General features: G+C 33.6%; 1 protein-coding gene across 14 annotated transcripts in view; it reads right to left on the bottom strand.

Moving 5' to 3' along the window:
• The window catches only part of LOC129801201 (protein alan shepard), a 110,126-nt gene extending 96,215 nt beyond the window's left edge, over positions 1-13,911 (bottom strand). For 6 of the 14 annotated variants that reach the window (XM_055846011.1, XM_055846021.1, XM_055846015.1 and 3 more), the window contains exon 1: positions 1,149-2,735. In XM_055846011.1, coding sequence (XP_055701986.1) covers positions 1,149-1,193 — 45 coding nt within the window. In that variant the 5' untranslated portion in view covers positions 1,194-2,735. Of the gene's footprint in view, positions 1-1,148; positions 2,736-9,658; positions 9,752-13,728 lie in introns of those variants that run through there. The other 8 variants (XM_055846010.1, XM_055846012.1, XM_055846008.1 and 5 more) reach the window with 4 other exon arrangements.
• Between the last annotated feature and the right edge of the window lie 30 nt (positions 13,912-13,941).

Below are 13,941 nucleotides of genomic sequence, written 5' to 3'. Positions count from 1 at the left end.
GTGAATATAGCAATCAGTTTACATAATCAAGTTTAAAAATCATATTTTCTACATTATATATTTTGAGAAGAAAAAAAAAGAAGATAAAGAATAATAACAAAAAAATGACTTTCTTCGTAAATCCTCTTTTAAATTTCATCAGACATTTTAGAACATGTTAGTTGCATCTCCTTTTAATACCCGGTACCGCCCATATTTTAGTACGACATAGAGCAATATTGCTCAAAAATAAACCAACGTGTTTCTCATGTGTTTCTCTCCCTCATCGTGGCAGCAAAAAACTCACAGAAAAATATTCACCCTCCTTCACAAAACCATGTATGTTTGACATTTCCACACTTATTTATGCAAAACACTTTTTTTTCTTTTATATATATATGCAAAAATACCGAGAAAGAACTACAATTTTACAAGGAAAAATGCAATATAATGTTAAAAAGGAGAAAATCCATAAAATGGTTTTATAAACAAATCAACAAAAAAAAAAACTTTGAAAAGCATCCTATACAGTTTTAGTGTATTTTATACACTTTCCACACCCTTTTCACATCCTAATCGATTGGTTTTGCGCCTTTTGAGGTTAAATGAACTGATTTACAAGAAGGAAATTTATGTGGAATTTTCGCCAAATCTTCCACTTATTTTTTTTGTACTTATATTGCAGATGCAATTTTTCGTGGGTGTTAAGCTGTATTTACAGAAAAACTTAAAATTTTTAATGGTACACACATAACTTCCGGGATTTTTCCGATATGGGGTGTGTTTTGTTCATATGAAAATTTGGGGGTGTATTCTGTTTCTTTAGTTTTGTTGGAAAACTCTTGCAATATCACTCACTTTTCACTTTGTGTAAAATGGCACAAGAAGAACACTCCCAAGATGGATTTTTTGGCGTCGTACCACAACCGTCTTCTTTGGACTTTTGCCACAGACACCCTCGCAAAAGCATATAACCACTCTTTTCAACCCCAAAAAATTGAGCAACACCACCACGCTTCTCCCCAACTTGAGTGACCTATTCTTCGGCCATGCACTTTCAAAATGGTCGACACGGAAGTATTAAATTATGTTGTAACAGAAAATCTAATGCAATGGATTTAATGCAGTATATAGGGATTATGGGGTTTTCTACATTGAAAATATCTTACCATCATTTTATAATTGTTCTTTTTGACGTCCAAAATAACTACCATTCCTTGAGGAAACCACCAGAAAAAAATATTGTTTTTTTTTGTGTATATCTTCAGTCCGTTTTTCACTTTATAACCGTTTATTTTATTTAAGTTATTATTATTTTTTTTATTTATTTAATCAAAAAGTCCATTTTTGACATTTACGGAATTTTCTTTCATATATAATTTTTATTTTATTTATTCCGTTTTTTTTCAACTTTTGAAACTGGAATTTATTATATATGTTGTGTGCCTCTTCAATTAAATGCCTTTCTGGAATGCCTTCAGTAAAGAGACGATTCTCGCGTTTTTCCGTTCTTAGCAATTTGCATGTAGTATATATATATATACTTCGTGGATGAGAGCACGTACAAATAAAAAGTTGTGTTTGTATGAAAAAAGATCCAATGTTGGCTTTTATAAATAATTTCTATTTATAAAGTGTCAGGAATGAAAATTTTTATACAGCCATCATTCTAAATGATATACATATCATCAATTTGTTCTCTTTTTTATAATTCATACAATAAATATATCTGAAATTTTTCATTTAATCAATTTTTCTCTTCAGACCAAGTTTGAAAAAGTTTCATGGAAAATTCTCTGTATTTGTCACTTTTGGCTTAACACTTTTAACTTGTCAAAATGTCTAATCAATTTTTTTGCTCTTTTTTATTTTGCAAAGTCTGCAGCAACCTTCAGGGTTGAACAGAAAAAAATAGCAACAAAAATTAAGCGATTGTTCACTTAATCAAAATAAAAAACAGTGATTTTTCACTAGTTTTTCCACCTATTCGCTAAAATATCGACTTTTGCCACTTCTTTCTCTCTCTCTTGCAAAAGTTTCCGGTTCTCTGTTACAATAAAAAAACGTTGCTATATGGGATTATCGGTTAACTTCCTGAAGATGATTTTGTTAAACTTATTTGTATAAGTTTGCAAATGTTTTTTTTTTTTTAATCTTTTATAACTATTATTTAGCACAAAGTATTAAGTAACTTTTCTTAAATGTTCATTTTCTCTCACACTATACTGGCCGACTAAATCTTCCTCATCTAATCAAGGGCAAATTTCCACTTGACGACTTTGACTGTAGCCAGTTTTAGTTCGTTCAAAAAATCAAAACTACCACTTTTCCATATTGAAATGTACAAAAGTATATTAATTACAACAACACTAGTCACTTTAGCCAATTGACAGAGATATTTGGGGTGAAATAGTTGTAATATTATAAAAATTTTACTATTGAGAGCCACTCCCAGGACACCATGTTTTCATTTGCAAAGCAATGACAGAACAGTAAGAATGGCAGCCACGGCGCAAGAGATGAGAGATGTTTAGTCGTGTGGCGGTTTTGAGAATGTATGCTTGGAGAATCTCTCTCTTTCTCTCTTCTAATCACACATTTAAGAGAAATTTCTCTCACACATACATCCTCGTCACTTCATTTTACACGTATCTGACATCATTGAGAGAATCACCGACAGAGAGAAACGTGACAGCCCGAGAGAGAGAATGAGAGAGCGGGAGAAAGAGCGGAAAATGTGTGATTGATGTCCGATTTCGTGTATCCCACTTGGCCTAACCTGCATTTGTGTTTGTATGGAAAGAGAAATAGAGAGAGAGAATGAGAAGCGATTCGACATACAATAGTCAAATCTTTAGAAACTTAATTGTCATTACCCGCAAAAGAACCGCTAATATTCAATTTCATCATCTATGTAGGAAAACTAAAAATCCCGTTATATCACTGTGGTTTAGACAGCGTTTAACTGTTACTACATGGAGGTTAGGATTAAAATATAATAGTAAAATTTAGTTCCAACAACCTCATAATACTGTTACGAGAAGACCCAACTATAAATTTGATCTTATATCTAAACGAAATAGTTGACCAATATTAGTTGCAGTATCCTCTTCATTTAGTTACCATAACTAAATCTTAATAGTAACGGGTACTACACTGTGTTAGTTTTAATAAATGAATAAATGCCTAGGACTAGACTCTCACGACATTGGCTTTTAATTCTAAGGCTGTACTTATCGACTACTCGATTCCGTACTACGCTATCGCAAAATGCCAACTTTTCACGAGACACCGTTCAAGTTGTTAAAGAGCAAGGATTTTGCCAAAGCAGAGCCCTTGTTGCATATGGCGGGTTTTATTGGTCCTACATAAGTTGTCTTATTATTATTATTATTATTATTATTATTATCACGTCGATAAATTCGTTGTTCATCTGTTAGTTTCGAATTATTCTCGTATTGGAAGAAATGACCGAACACTCTACTGCGTATTGTCCAGAAACATTTCTTTCTAATGAGGACGTTTCCTCTATGTCCCTTTTAATAAGTTTCGCTGTGATCTGTGAAAGTTCTTAGCCAGTTGAACAATATTTTTTCAAGCATTGGGCGTGGTTTGTCACTTGAACCAGGGACCTCTTCGCTTTATTACTTTTAATAAGAATAGAACAGAATAGAATTTAGTCTTTTTCTTTTAACCCACCCACCATGCGGCCATCGCCGTCTTAACGTCGGGACAAACCTTCAGGACAAATCGTTGGAAAGTTTTCCTTGTACAGATTAAGTCTAGCCTTCCCCGGAGATTTGTCAAAGGATTCACAGAGTAGCAGAAGCTTTTGCGAGCGAGGCTTTTGACTTAGTCTTGCTTTTTTGTGACCATGGAGAAGATGCCATAGTTCGATACGAACCATAGGCATCTCTCTACTGGATAGGATTTATTTTTTCACGAGTAAAGGATTAATTGCTCCTGATAGATGAAGTTAGTCAACTGGTTTAGCGTGCGCGGATCTCTCCTATACTTCAACTGTGAGTACTTTTGCTAGAGAAAAGGACAAGGCAAGAGCAAACGTACGCATGAGTGTAGGCTAAGCTCCCCATAGAGCATTCACAAGTTTTCGTAGTAGATTAATTGGAGTTTTGACCTTGTTCTTAACATTACTGCAGTGGATCTTGTATGTTAGAGTTCGATCGAGAGTGACACCAAGCTACGTAATCCAACAAATATGAATGAATGAATGAAAGATTTATTTCATACCAGCCATTCGGACTAATATACATGTTCTGTTATAATGTTTGAATTTCAAAATTTTAGCTGACGAAAAAATAGTTAATATTGACTTAATTTTGACTTTACAATAATTCAAGAAAAAATGGATTTTTTTTTAATATTTCAAAGAAAAAGAAAAAAATCAGCTAAAAACAAATTTAGCAACAACTGGTTTTGAAGGATAAACGTAAGTGTGGGTTTCGCTGAAATGCGGGCCCTGCACTTCTTTGAGCCACCACTACGGTTAATTATCCCGCCAGCGTCTAAAAAAAGTTGCAACAGTCGTCATCAATTTGGAGTGATTACCCAGGGGTGAAATGATAACTCTGTCTAATTGTCCCATCGCTAGTGTCGAGTGTCGATTATAGGCGATCGAGATGATAACCCGCATTTTTTGTCGCTAGTGTCGATAAATCTCGCCACTAATTTATCGACACCTTTATCTATTCGAATTGTACCCTCGAAGTGAAATTTAGAGAAGATTTTACATGTTTTTAGTAAGTAAATGCCCTCATTTAAATGATATTTTTTAAATTTTAATAATATTAAGTATAATTCTTGTGAAATTTTGTTTGTTCTGCACGGAATAACCTCGGGAAAATTGGATACGAAAATTTATGTTCTGTTGATTCTGCACAACCACAAAATATTTTTGGACCATCCGGCTTATCAGAGGATGATCTTATTATACTCAGTGATTGGCTTTGACACACTGCACTGTCCAGGAAGTTGATGAAGATGTTTCTCATGGATTCGTTCTCGTGAGATTTAATTTCATAGAGTAGGAAATGGTCACATATGCGTGTGCTTCCTTCAGATCATTTGCTCCTCCTTGCCAAATTTAAAACACTACAAGCCATCAGAAATCACCGCGACTGATAAGATGAAAAATAATTCCTTAAATTTCTGGAGTCATTTGTTCAGTGACTGACTTGCAGCAAGTCGTTGAGTGTCAATTATTGTATGAGAATGTAAAAGACAAAGTGAAAAGACCTGCGTAAGGCAGAAATTATGTATAGATGATTTTTTTTACTTGCATTTCTTCCGGAAGCTCTAGAGTTGTTTTTATACCGCAATTTTCTCATCCTCGCTCCAAATGAAAGATGAGCTTCCGAGGCTTCCTCAATAGCCCAATTTCCATAAAAATATAATTTATGGGTTGACTATTTTAACTTAAAACCAATAAAATCACTGAAATACTCCGATTGCAAAATCAGAACAAGAGAGAGTGAGGTTATGTTTCACTGTCCCAATAACGAGCCGACAATGCGTGAAGAGCCGACACTCATTTCATCTCATCATTTGGATTTAACGATACTAGAGATTCGATAGTATCGAATCGATACTAGCGAGAGTCAAAGTTATCATTTCACCCCAGTGTTCTGTCCTTTGTCTTCAAAATTCATTTCTGAAATCAGTTCTTTCACTTCTCCCATATCTAATCGGATGTCCCGTGAAATGCCCTGTACTTGGAGAATCTGCTGTACTTCTTTCTTTTCATATCTTAGCAACTATGCTTTTAACTGACTGTAAGTATTTTTTATGCTCATAAAATGCTTGTATTGTTCCCATAGATTAAGCAATAGGTTGAATACTTTTCCATCAAGATTCCACATACCACCGAGAAGGCGGTAAAAATGAGCATCCTTGATGAAATTTGATTTTTTTTCTCACTTTTCTTCAAAATTTTAATTTATCACTTGATTTTATTAATGTATTTTTAATTTTTCAAAGCAGAATATTACATTTTGGTAACTAATAAAAGTTTTCAATGACTAACGGAACTTTCTGGAGGTAAGTATACACCCCGTCCCAGGGAATCAAAATTCTTGGCCCCAACATAAAGAAATAGGTTTAATCCTATTCTGCCAGGATGTCACGTAGCGCCGATTACATGGTAGAAGTTAGCATCCTTGGTAATACTTTAAGTTTTCTCACTTTTTTCTTAATTTTCTGGAGGAGCACAGCCCGCTCTCCTGGGCGACCTCTCTACTCGATGTCGAGAGAGAGAGAGAATGTGCAACAAATATGATTTCGCAGATTATTGCAAAAAGTGACGCCTGAGTCTGAAAAGACTCAGGTCGTGTATTTTACGAAAAATTTCAAAGTGAGATATTTTCCAAAAAGCCCTATTCCCACGAACTCCTTTCCCATAAGTTGGTGTATTGGTGTAGTAGAGGTGAAAAATTGAATTTTAAAATGGCCGTATCTCCGATCAAGTCTCTGATTCTAATTGACAGAATTTTGTAAAGCCATGGGGCTCTACAGTGGGGATATTGGAGGCTCAGGGCTTAAGTGGCGTGAAACATCGGCCCACCGCAAGAGCCGTGGCACTCAACTCGACAGCCTGAGCCATACTGAATGTCTCTCTCTGCCGATCGATAGATCGGCAGAGGGCCCTACTGACTGTGAGTTTGAATTGAGCGCCAAGATCTGACCGTTGCCCACTGTACCTGTGAGGGAAAGACAAACACTTGTCTAAAGGAATGGGTTGTCCACGGGACGGATTTGGATCATCGTTTAGGCATGGCTTAACAATTTGAAATATTTTGGTGATTTAGAAAGCTCACGTTAACTCTTTCGCGTCATTAGGGTCATATATGACCCGGGGAAAAAAACAATTTTTTTTTTGACTATTTACATTAATTGAAATCTATCGGTTTGTGCACGACATCATAATAGAAGGATGTAAAAATCTTGGCTAATTTTCTCAAGACTCCAAATATTCAGGAAAAGAAAATATTTGAGATCAAAAATCACTAATTTCGAACTTTGTGAAATGACTTTTCTTTTTTAAAGATTTTTATATTAATTTATTTTTTTCAGCAAAAAGTTCTTTAGAAACACAAAATAGAATATCCAAAGATTTTATATTGCATATTTTGATATAATAAACTACTCTCAATTTTCCAGAAAAGCGTGTAGAATTTTCCGGGTCATATATGACCCTATTGTCCCCAAGGGTAACAGTGTTTTCGTCCCAAACCTATAGGGAAATGTAGTTAGGACATTGTTTTTCTTTGTGAAATCCAGGAGGAAAATATCTTGCTCCTGGACATTTCATCTTATATCTGATGAATTATAGCATATTTTGCAATATTTTAGAGTATTCTGCAAGCGTCTCATATTGTGCAATTGTATTTTGTGTGAATAACTATGTGGATAAGTTTATTTTTGCCAAATACCACTCAAAATATTGTGACAGTGACTGTTCAAGGTATTACTAGGAAGATTCCTTGAACACCAGGAGTACAGTGTTCATAAAAACAATCCAGTTTGCCATGGTTTTGGCCAAATTAATAACTTCAAAAAAAAACTCTTAAAAAGCCCGTGATATAGATTTTGAAAATGATATGTACACTTCCCTTGAGGACAATAGGGTCATATATGACCCGGGGTTTTTTCCGAGTTTTCACGCAATAGAAAATTTTTTTCCTCTCAGAACTATTATATTTGATAATAAAGCATTAGGAAAAACTCAATTTAAATGAATTTATCTGATAAATAAAAGTGTGACGCGAAAGAGTTAAATGTTACAACTCTTATGTCACCCCAACTTCATACGATTTAATCGAATATTCGATTAATCGAATGATCGATTTTCGAAATTCAGTGTTGAATGTCTCAGAAGTTCCATTTGAAATTTTGAGGTCAAGCACTATCTAGCGGTGGGTCGTACTTTGTCCCCGCTCTACCCTGACCTGACCTATAAATAAAAATAACCTGACCGGACCATATTTTCAGTGTTTATGAAGTGATTTCGGTGAAATTTTAGTTTTTTATATATCTGAGATCGAGATCTTTCTGACGACAGGTCATATCTATCTCTACTCCATTCCATTGTACCCCGACCCGAACCTTACTATACCGAAATTGACTAGACTCTATCTATAATATTTAGGGTAAGTGTGCCAAATTTCGGCATAGTTGCATGCAAGCACCAAAATCTCAAGTTCGAAATGTAATATCTTTAATAGAAATTGATTTTTTTCATTCCTTCTACTTTAGGAGTGTTGCTTAGAACCTTGTAGACAGTTTATCGTCTTTATTTACTTTAAAATCGTTAATACATTTTAAAATGAATAAAAATGTAAACATAACGTTGGTGCCCTATTTCGGCCACCTTCATTCTCATAGTTCCTTGCCCTTCGGGAATTCTTCCAATGTCTTTTTCACGTCATGTCGTTTGTCAAAGCTACATTTTTTGTTATTCTTTTGCATTATATAATCTCTAGAGTATGTAAAACTAAAAAATCATGGAAATTCGAGGAACAAAAAAGGTGGCCGGAATTGCAACCTGGCCGGAATTTGGCATACTTACCCTATTAACCGATTTTAATGAATTTTTTTCTCGTTATAGTCTTCTGTACTCAAACTATTTAAAATAGAAAATGATCAGTGATAAACCCAGATAAGGTTATGGTAGCTGAGATCCTTTACAGGCCACATTAGAGTGCTTGTAACTCCGGGTGTTTTTAACTTCACAGAGAAAAAAAATGGGGGTGCGATTAATTTTTTTCCCCGTAACTTTAACACTTTTTAGGTGTAAGAATATATCAACATTTTTAATGTCAACTTTACACCTTTTTAAGGGTAAAATTAACATGAAAAAGGGTAACTTTAACCCATAATACACCTAAAAAGCATAATATTTACACCGATTTCGGATCAATAATGCAGGGTAAAATTAACATATCCGGAATGCTATTTTAACTTTTTCGGATTTTTCTCAGTGTCGGATGCGTGAAAATTCAATTGTGCATTGAATTTTGTGTGTAAAAAATCGCGTTTATACTACAAGTAAATGTAATCAAAATCTACATTATATCTTCCTTGTTTTCTAAACTTTTAATATTTCGTTATTGAAGTCTGATAAAAATGCAGTTTTCTGAAACAATCATCAGATCCTCCAGAATGCAATTAGTTGGACACCCCTCAGATGAAAGATCTCCCAAATCTTTGATACGTTTGATAGTGTGCGATTTTTGGCAAAGTGTGCGTCATGCGCTGTGAAAATCCACCACATTCTGCCGTTTAGAATTTACCGATTTTCCCTTATTAATTAAAATCACATCCAAACAATGGGGCAACTTTTTATTTCGTCACATAAAAAAAAAATTTGTCTCGCAGATTTCATAAAATGGCTCCACTTTCAGTGGCAATATTTCGTACACTATATCTATTGAATTTCTCAGAAAATAAATGTTTGTGATTACTGAATTTTCGGAATTTGGATGATTTTGATATTGAGTGATTCTTTTTCGTGTGTCTCTTTAGCAAGAGTCTAGACAAAAGTACTGAGTTATTTATAGAAAAAATCATTGTTCTTTGAGAATAAGGCGACAGGCAGGAAAACAGCGAGACGACCAATGAAAAGGGGAAAGGAGATGATTGAGATGAAAACTTGTGTACTCACATTGCCGAATGTCTGTGGCCGTGGCATCTGAGGACGAACTGAGGGAGCAGGAAGTGGCGATGTGCAGTAACGTGGCTGTTGCATCCTGAAGTGCTGGAATGAAGGATGATCATTCAGTCAAGCATTTTTGTTTCGTACCAAATATACATTGAAGATTGTGGCGAAACACAGAAGTAAAACATAATGACGTGCTCAAGGTGTGATATCACCGATATCACTTTATCACCTTCTTTAGCACCACTATCAACCGTGTATCTTTCTTATTTGGACATTTTTGGTACATTTTCGTGTGTGTGGCATTCAACGTAAATCTCTACGGACGTTTATATTTAGCAAAAATCGTGTGTTTATTATTAAATGATTCCTTCCTGACTGACACAGAATCAAATCACAGCTACTGGTCAATTTTATTGCAACATTTTAAGATTTAATCATAGAAATCAGAATTAAATTAAATTAAATATACTTGCACATAAAAATTTAGCTTTTTCTGAATAAATAAATATTTCAGTTTACTGAATGTTAAAATAAACACCAATACAGCAGTGAATTAAAATATTTTTTTCTTGTTCTTTATTCTAAAAATAATAGTTACAATGTTAATCAATTTTTCAAGATCTCATCCTGAATTAAGAAAAAATAGCAAAAGTTTACACCACTTCATATTTCTTATATTTTTTTAACTTAAAAGTATTACAAAATTATAAAGTTTGCACAACATTAATTTTTAATTTTTTTGTTTACTCAATTACATATTTTGCGTAAAGTTAACCTTGAACTCCATGAGTAAACTTTTCATTAAATCATTTAGTCACGTCCCTTTAAAACTACCGCTAACAAGTATTGAAAATTTTAATCATACATAAGGTATTACTAAGGTTAGGTATTACACTATCTTGAGCTTTTATAACCTGTGACCTAGAAAAACCGTTATTTGGAATGATTTATCGGTATTTTCGTGTATCTTAACCCTTTATCGGCTCTAGATATTCGTCAAAAATTGCTTTTTTTAAGGAAATTCTCCGCAGTGTTGTAGGTGGAAACGTCAAATTTCTGTCAAAAACACAATTTTTGACGAAAATTGCTCCCAATGTGTAGAGACTTTTCAGGACGAGAAGGTTTTGACAAAGCGAATATTTAACAAAACAAAAATAAATAATAAAAAAAAGGTCTTACGTATAAACCCTGGAAAGTTCAACAGCGTCGGATTCGGTAACTTTTCTACCTCTATGGACAATAGGGACATAAAAAGCCCAAAACTTTAAATAATTTTTCTAACAAAGTCAATTAATGATAATTTTTACTCTAATGAAAATTATAATGGGTAATAATAAGTTAATAATAAGTTTATTGGTTCATGCCCAGGATACAGAGAGTAACATGTAGGACTATACAATAAGTATTATAAGTATTATAAGGTAAGTATTGTAGTTTCTATTACCAAAAAAGGTTCTGCTTAAAAATAATGGAAAAACAAAAAAAAATAAAATTCAATTAATGCAATAAATTAGAAATTTCTCACTTTTGAGGTTTAATATGCTGAGCTTTAATATGCTTTAATATTTGAGCTTTTAATGCCTTTGAGCTTTTTTTCATTATGTATGCTTCCAAGGGCGCAAGCTCAAAAGCATTATTAATTAAATAAAAAAAATAAAATAAATAAATAAATATTTACTTTATTGAAAGTTACAAAAAATATTTTCTCAATGGGCCACCGGTGACCCAATCGTCCTTAAAAGGGTTAAGAATTGGCTTCTCAAGGCAACATATAAAACATAACCAAAAAAAAAAAGAAATGTGTAACAGGTATAACAGCAATTCCAAAAAAAAACTGTTTTTGGAAGTAGAGGTGGGGGTTAAATGAACATGCTAATTGTACTTAAGTGAACTTATGGCGAATGAAGAGTTCCCTGAAAATCCCAAGTCATTATCTCTAACCATCTGATCTCAAAGTTTGATAACGGACATTTACATTTACTTAAAAATTATAAATTTTGTAGTAAATTTATCAGAATGACTTAAGGTATTAAGGAATAATTTTGGTTTAGAAGTTAAAAGTTGGCCTTAACTAATGGTTTTTTTTTTTTAATTTCTAAGAGAGAAAGAACTTCCAGTTTTTTAAGAACCCTATAAGAACCCAAAAGCTCCTCCCTCCTGCCCTGCTTTTCTTTGAAAAATTGAAAGGAGTAATAAAGTAAAATATTGAAAGTTTATTAAATTCTGGTTCAAAAAATCTGCAAAAATGACGTAGTTCATTTTGATTGCTTTTGATTTATAGTTCAGCTTGACAGATTCCTTGTCAAAGGAATAAATAAAATATTTAAAAATAGCCACAATAAAATTCCCAGCGCACAATAATTTTTGTTTGTAAATATATTTTTAAAATTGTCTTTGAGAGTGAGCGAGATGACTAGATCTAGATCTCGCTTACCCTAATTGAAATGTCAAAAACATGTTTACAAAACAAAAATTATTGTGCGTTGAGCAAAAACTAAACATATATTATTATGCCCAACACACAAAGATTTTTGTTTTGTAAACATGTTTTTGATATTTCAATGAGAGTGATTGAAACGAATGTGAATTGTTATTGTTCGTTGGGCATTAGTATACATTGTACCAATGCACAATAACTTTTGTCAGTAAACATGTTTTCAAAATCGTCTATAAGAGTGAGCGAGATGACTAGATCTTCTAGATCTCATTCACACTCATTGAAATATCAAAAACATGTTTTCTAAACCAAAGTTTTTGTGCATTGGATATAACGCACACACACACATTTTTCTTTTGTACACATGCTTTCGAAACTGTGTATAAGAATGGACTAGATGACTAAATTTAATTCTTTTTCATTTTCACTGAAATGTCAAAAACATGTTCATAAAAGAAAAGTGACTGAACGTCAACGTGCAATGCCCAACAAGATATAACTTTTATTCTGTAAACAGTTCTTTGACACTTAATTAAGTGTGAAAAAGATATAAATCTAATCATCTGGCTTGCTCTTATAGGTAATTTCGAAAACATATTAACAAACATAATACGTTGGGCACTATGGCTAGTACACAACAATTTTTGCTTGGTAAATATGTTTACAAAACTGCTCTTAAGAGTGAGCGAGATGACTGATCTACATTTCATTCACTCTTATTGAAATATCAAAAACATGTTTACAAAACAAAAGTTATTGTGCGCTGGGAATTATGCCCAACATTTTGACATTTCAGTGAGAGTGCGAGTGCGATACAAGTCTTATCATCTCGCTCACACTCATAGGAATTTTAAAAACATATTTACAAACAAAAATTATTGTGCGCTGGGCATTATTCCAGCGCACAATACCTTTTGCTTTCTAAAAATATTTTTGCAATATCAATGTGACAGTGAATTCTACATATAAATTTAGACATCTCTCTTATTGTTCTAAGCAATTTTGAAAACATGTTTAAAGTTTACAAAACATAAGTTACTGTGCTTTGGTCATTGGATACACTAATATCTGACCACAATATTTTCTGTTGTTTTTTTTTATAAAAATAAACAAATCTCTTTATTTTAAATATAAGAAAAAAAAATAATTTTACATGCAATTACTAGATGTTGCAATAAAATTGGCATGGGCCTGTCAATTATTCTTATTGTGATTATCCTCAGAGTCTAGCAGGCAGAGGTCTTCCAAATGATCTCCAGGGAGAAGGACAACCTTCTAGGAATGGAAGTCAGTGGATAAAATTATCGCGAAAATGCTTATTTGGGAGGAAAATGGTATTTTCCTTGGACTTCGTTTTGCTAAAATGGCTCTCCTTGGAGATTAGCAAAATGACAAGGAGATTCACAAAATATAACCTCACTTAGGGCCCATTTTTTCACAAAAGAACCCCACAGGGAGCCTTTTCTCCATTCAGTGTTTCAAGATTGGAACCCCCAGAAGCCACATGGAGCATCCGGGGTGTGAAATATGCTTGTAAATGCCCGGAAAATGGGGTAAAAGTGGTGCAAAAGCCGGGTCATTTTGCAGAGGCGCTCCCGAACTGAGGTGCAACTTTGTCAATACAAAAATCACTTACATAATAATCCCTTTCATAAAATTATTGTATGAAAATGCAGCAAGGCACTTTATTCAGTCTGTTGTGCACTTTTTTCGCAATTAAATACACTATTACACATAGAAATGTGGTAAAATCACGAGACGACGAACTCCCATTTGGAAAATCAACTTCACTCTGTCAACTAGCGACAGTGTCTCCCACTCGTGGCCGACTCTGTTCAAACAAAAACCG

This window comes from Phlebotomus papatasi, chromosome 2 (assembly GCF_024763615.1).
Source record: "Phlebotomus papatasi isolate M1 chromosome 2, Ppap_2.1, whole genome shotgun sequence".
Taxonomy (NCBI): Eukaryota; Metazoa; Arthropoda; class Insecta; order Diptera; family Psychodidae; genus Phlebotomus; species Phlebotomus papatasi.
This window is presented reverse-complemented; position numbering and strand designations above follow the sequence as displayed.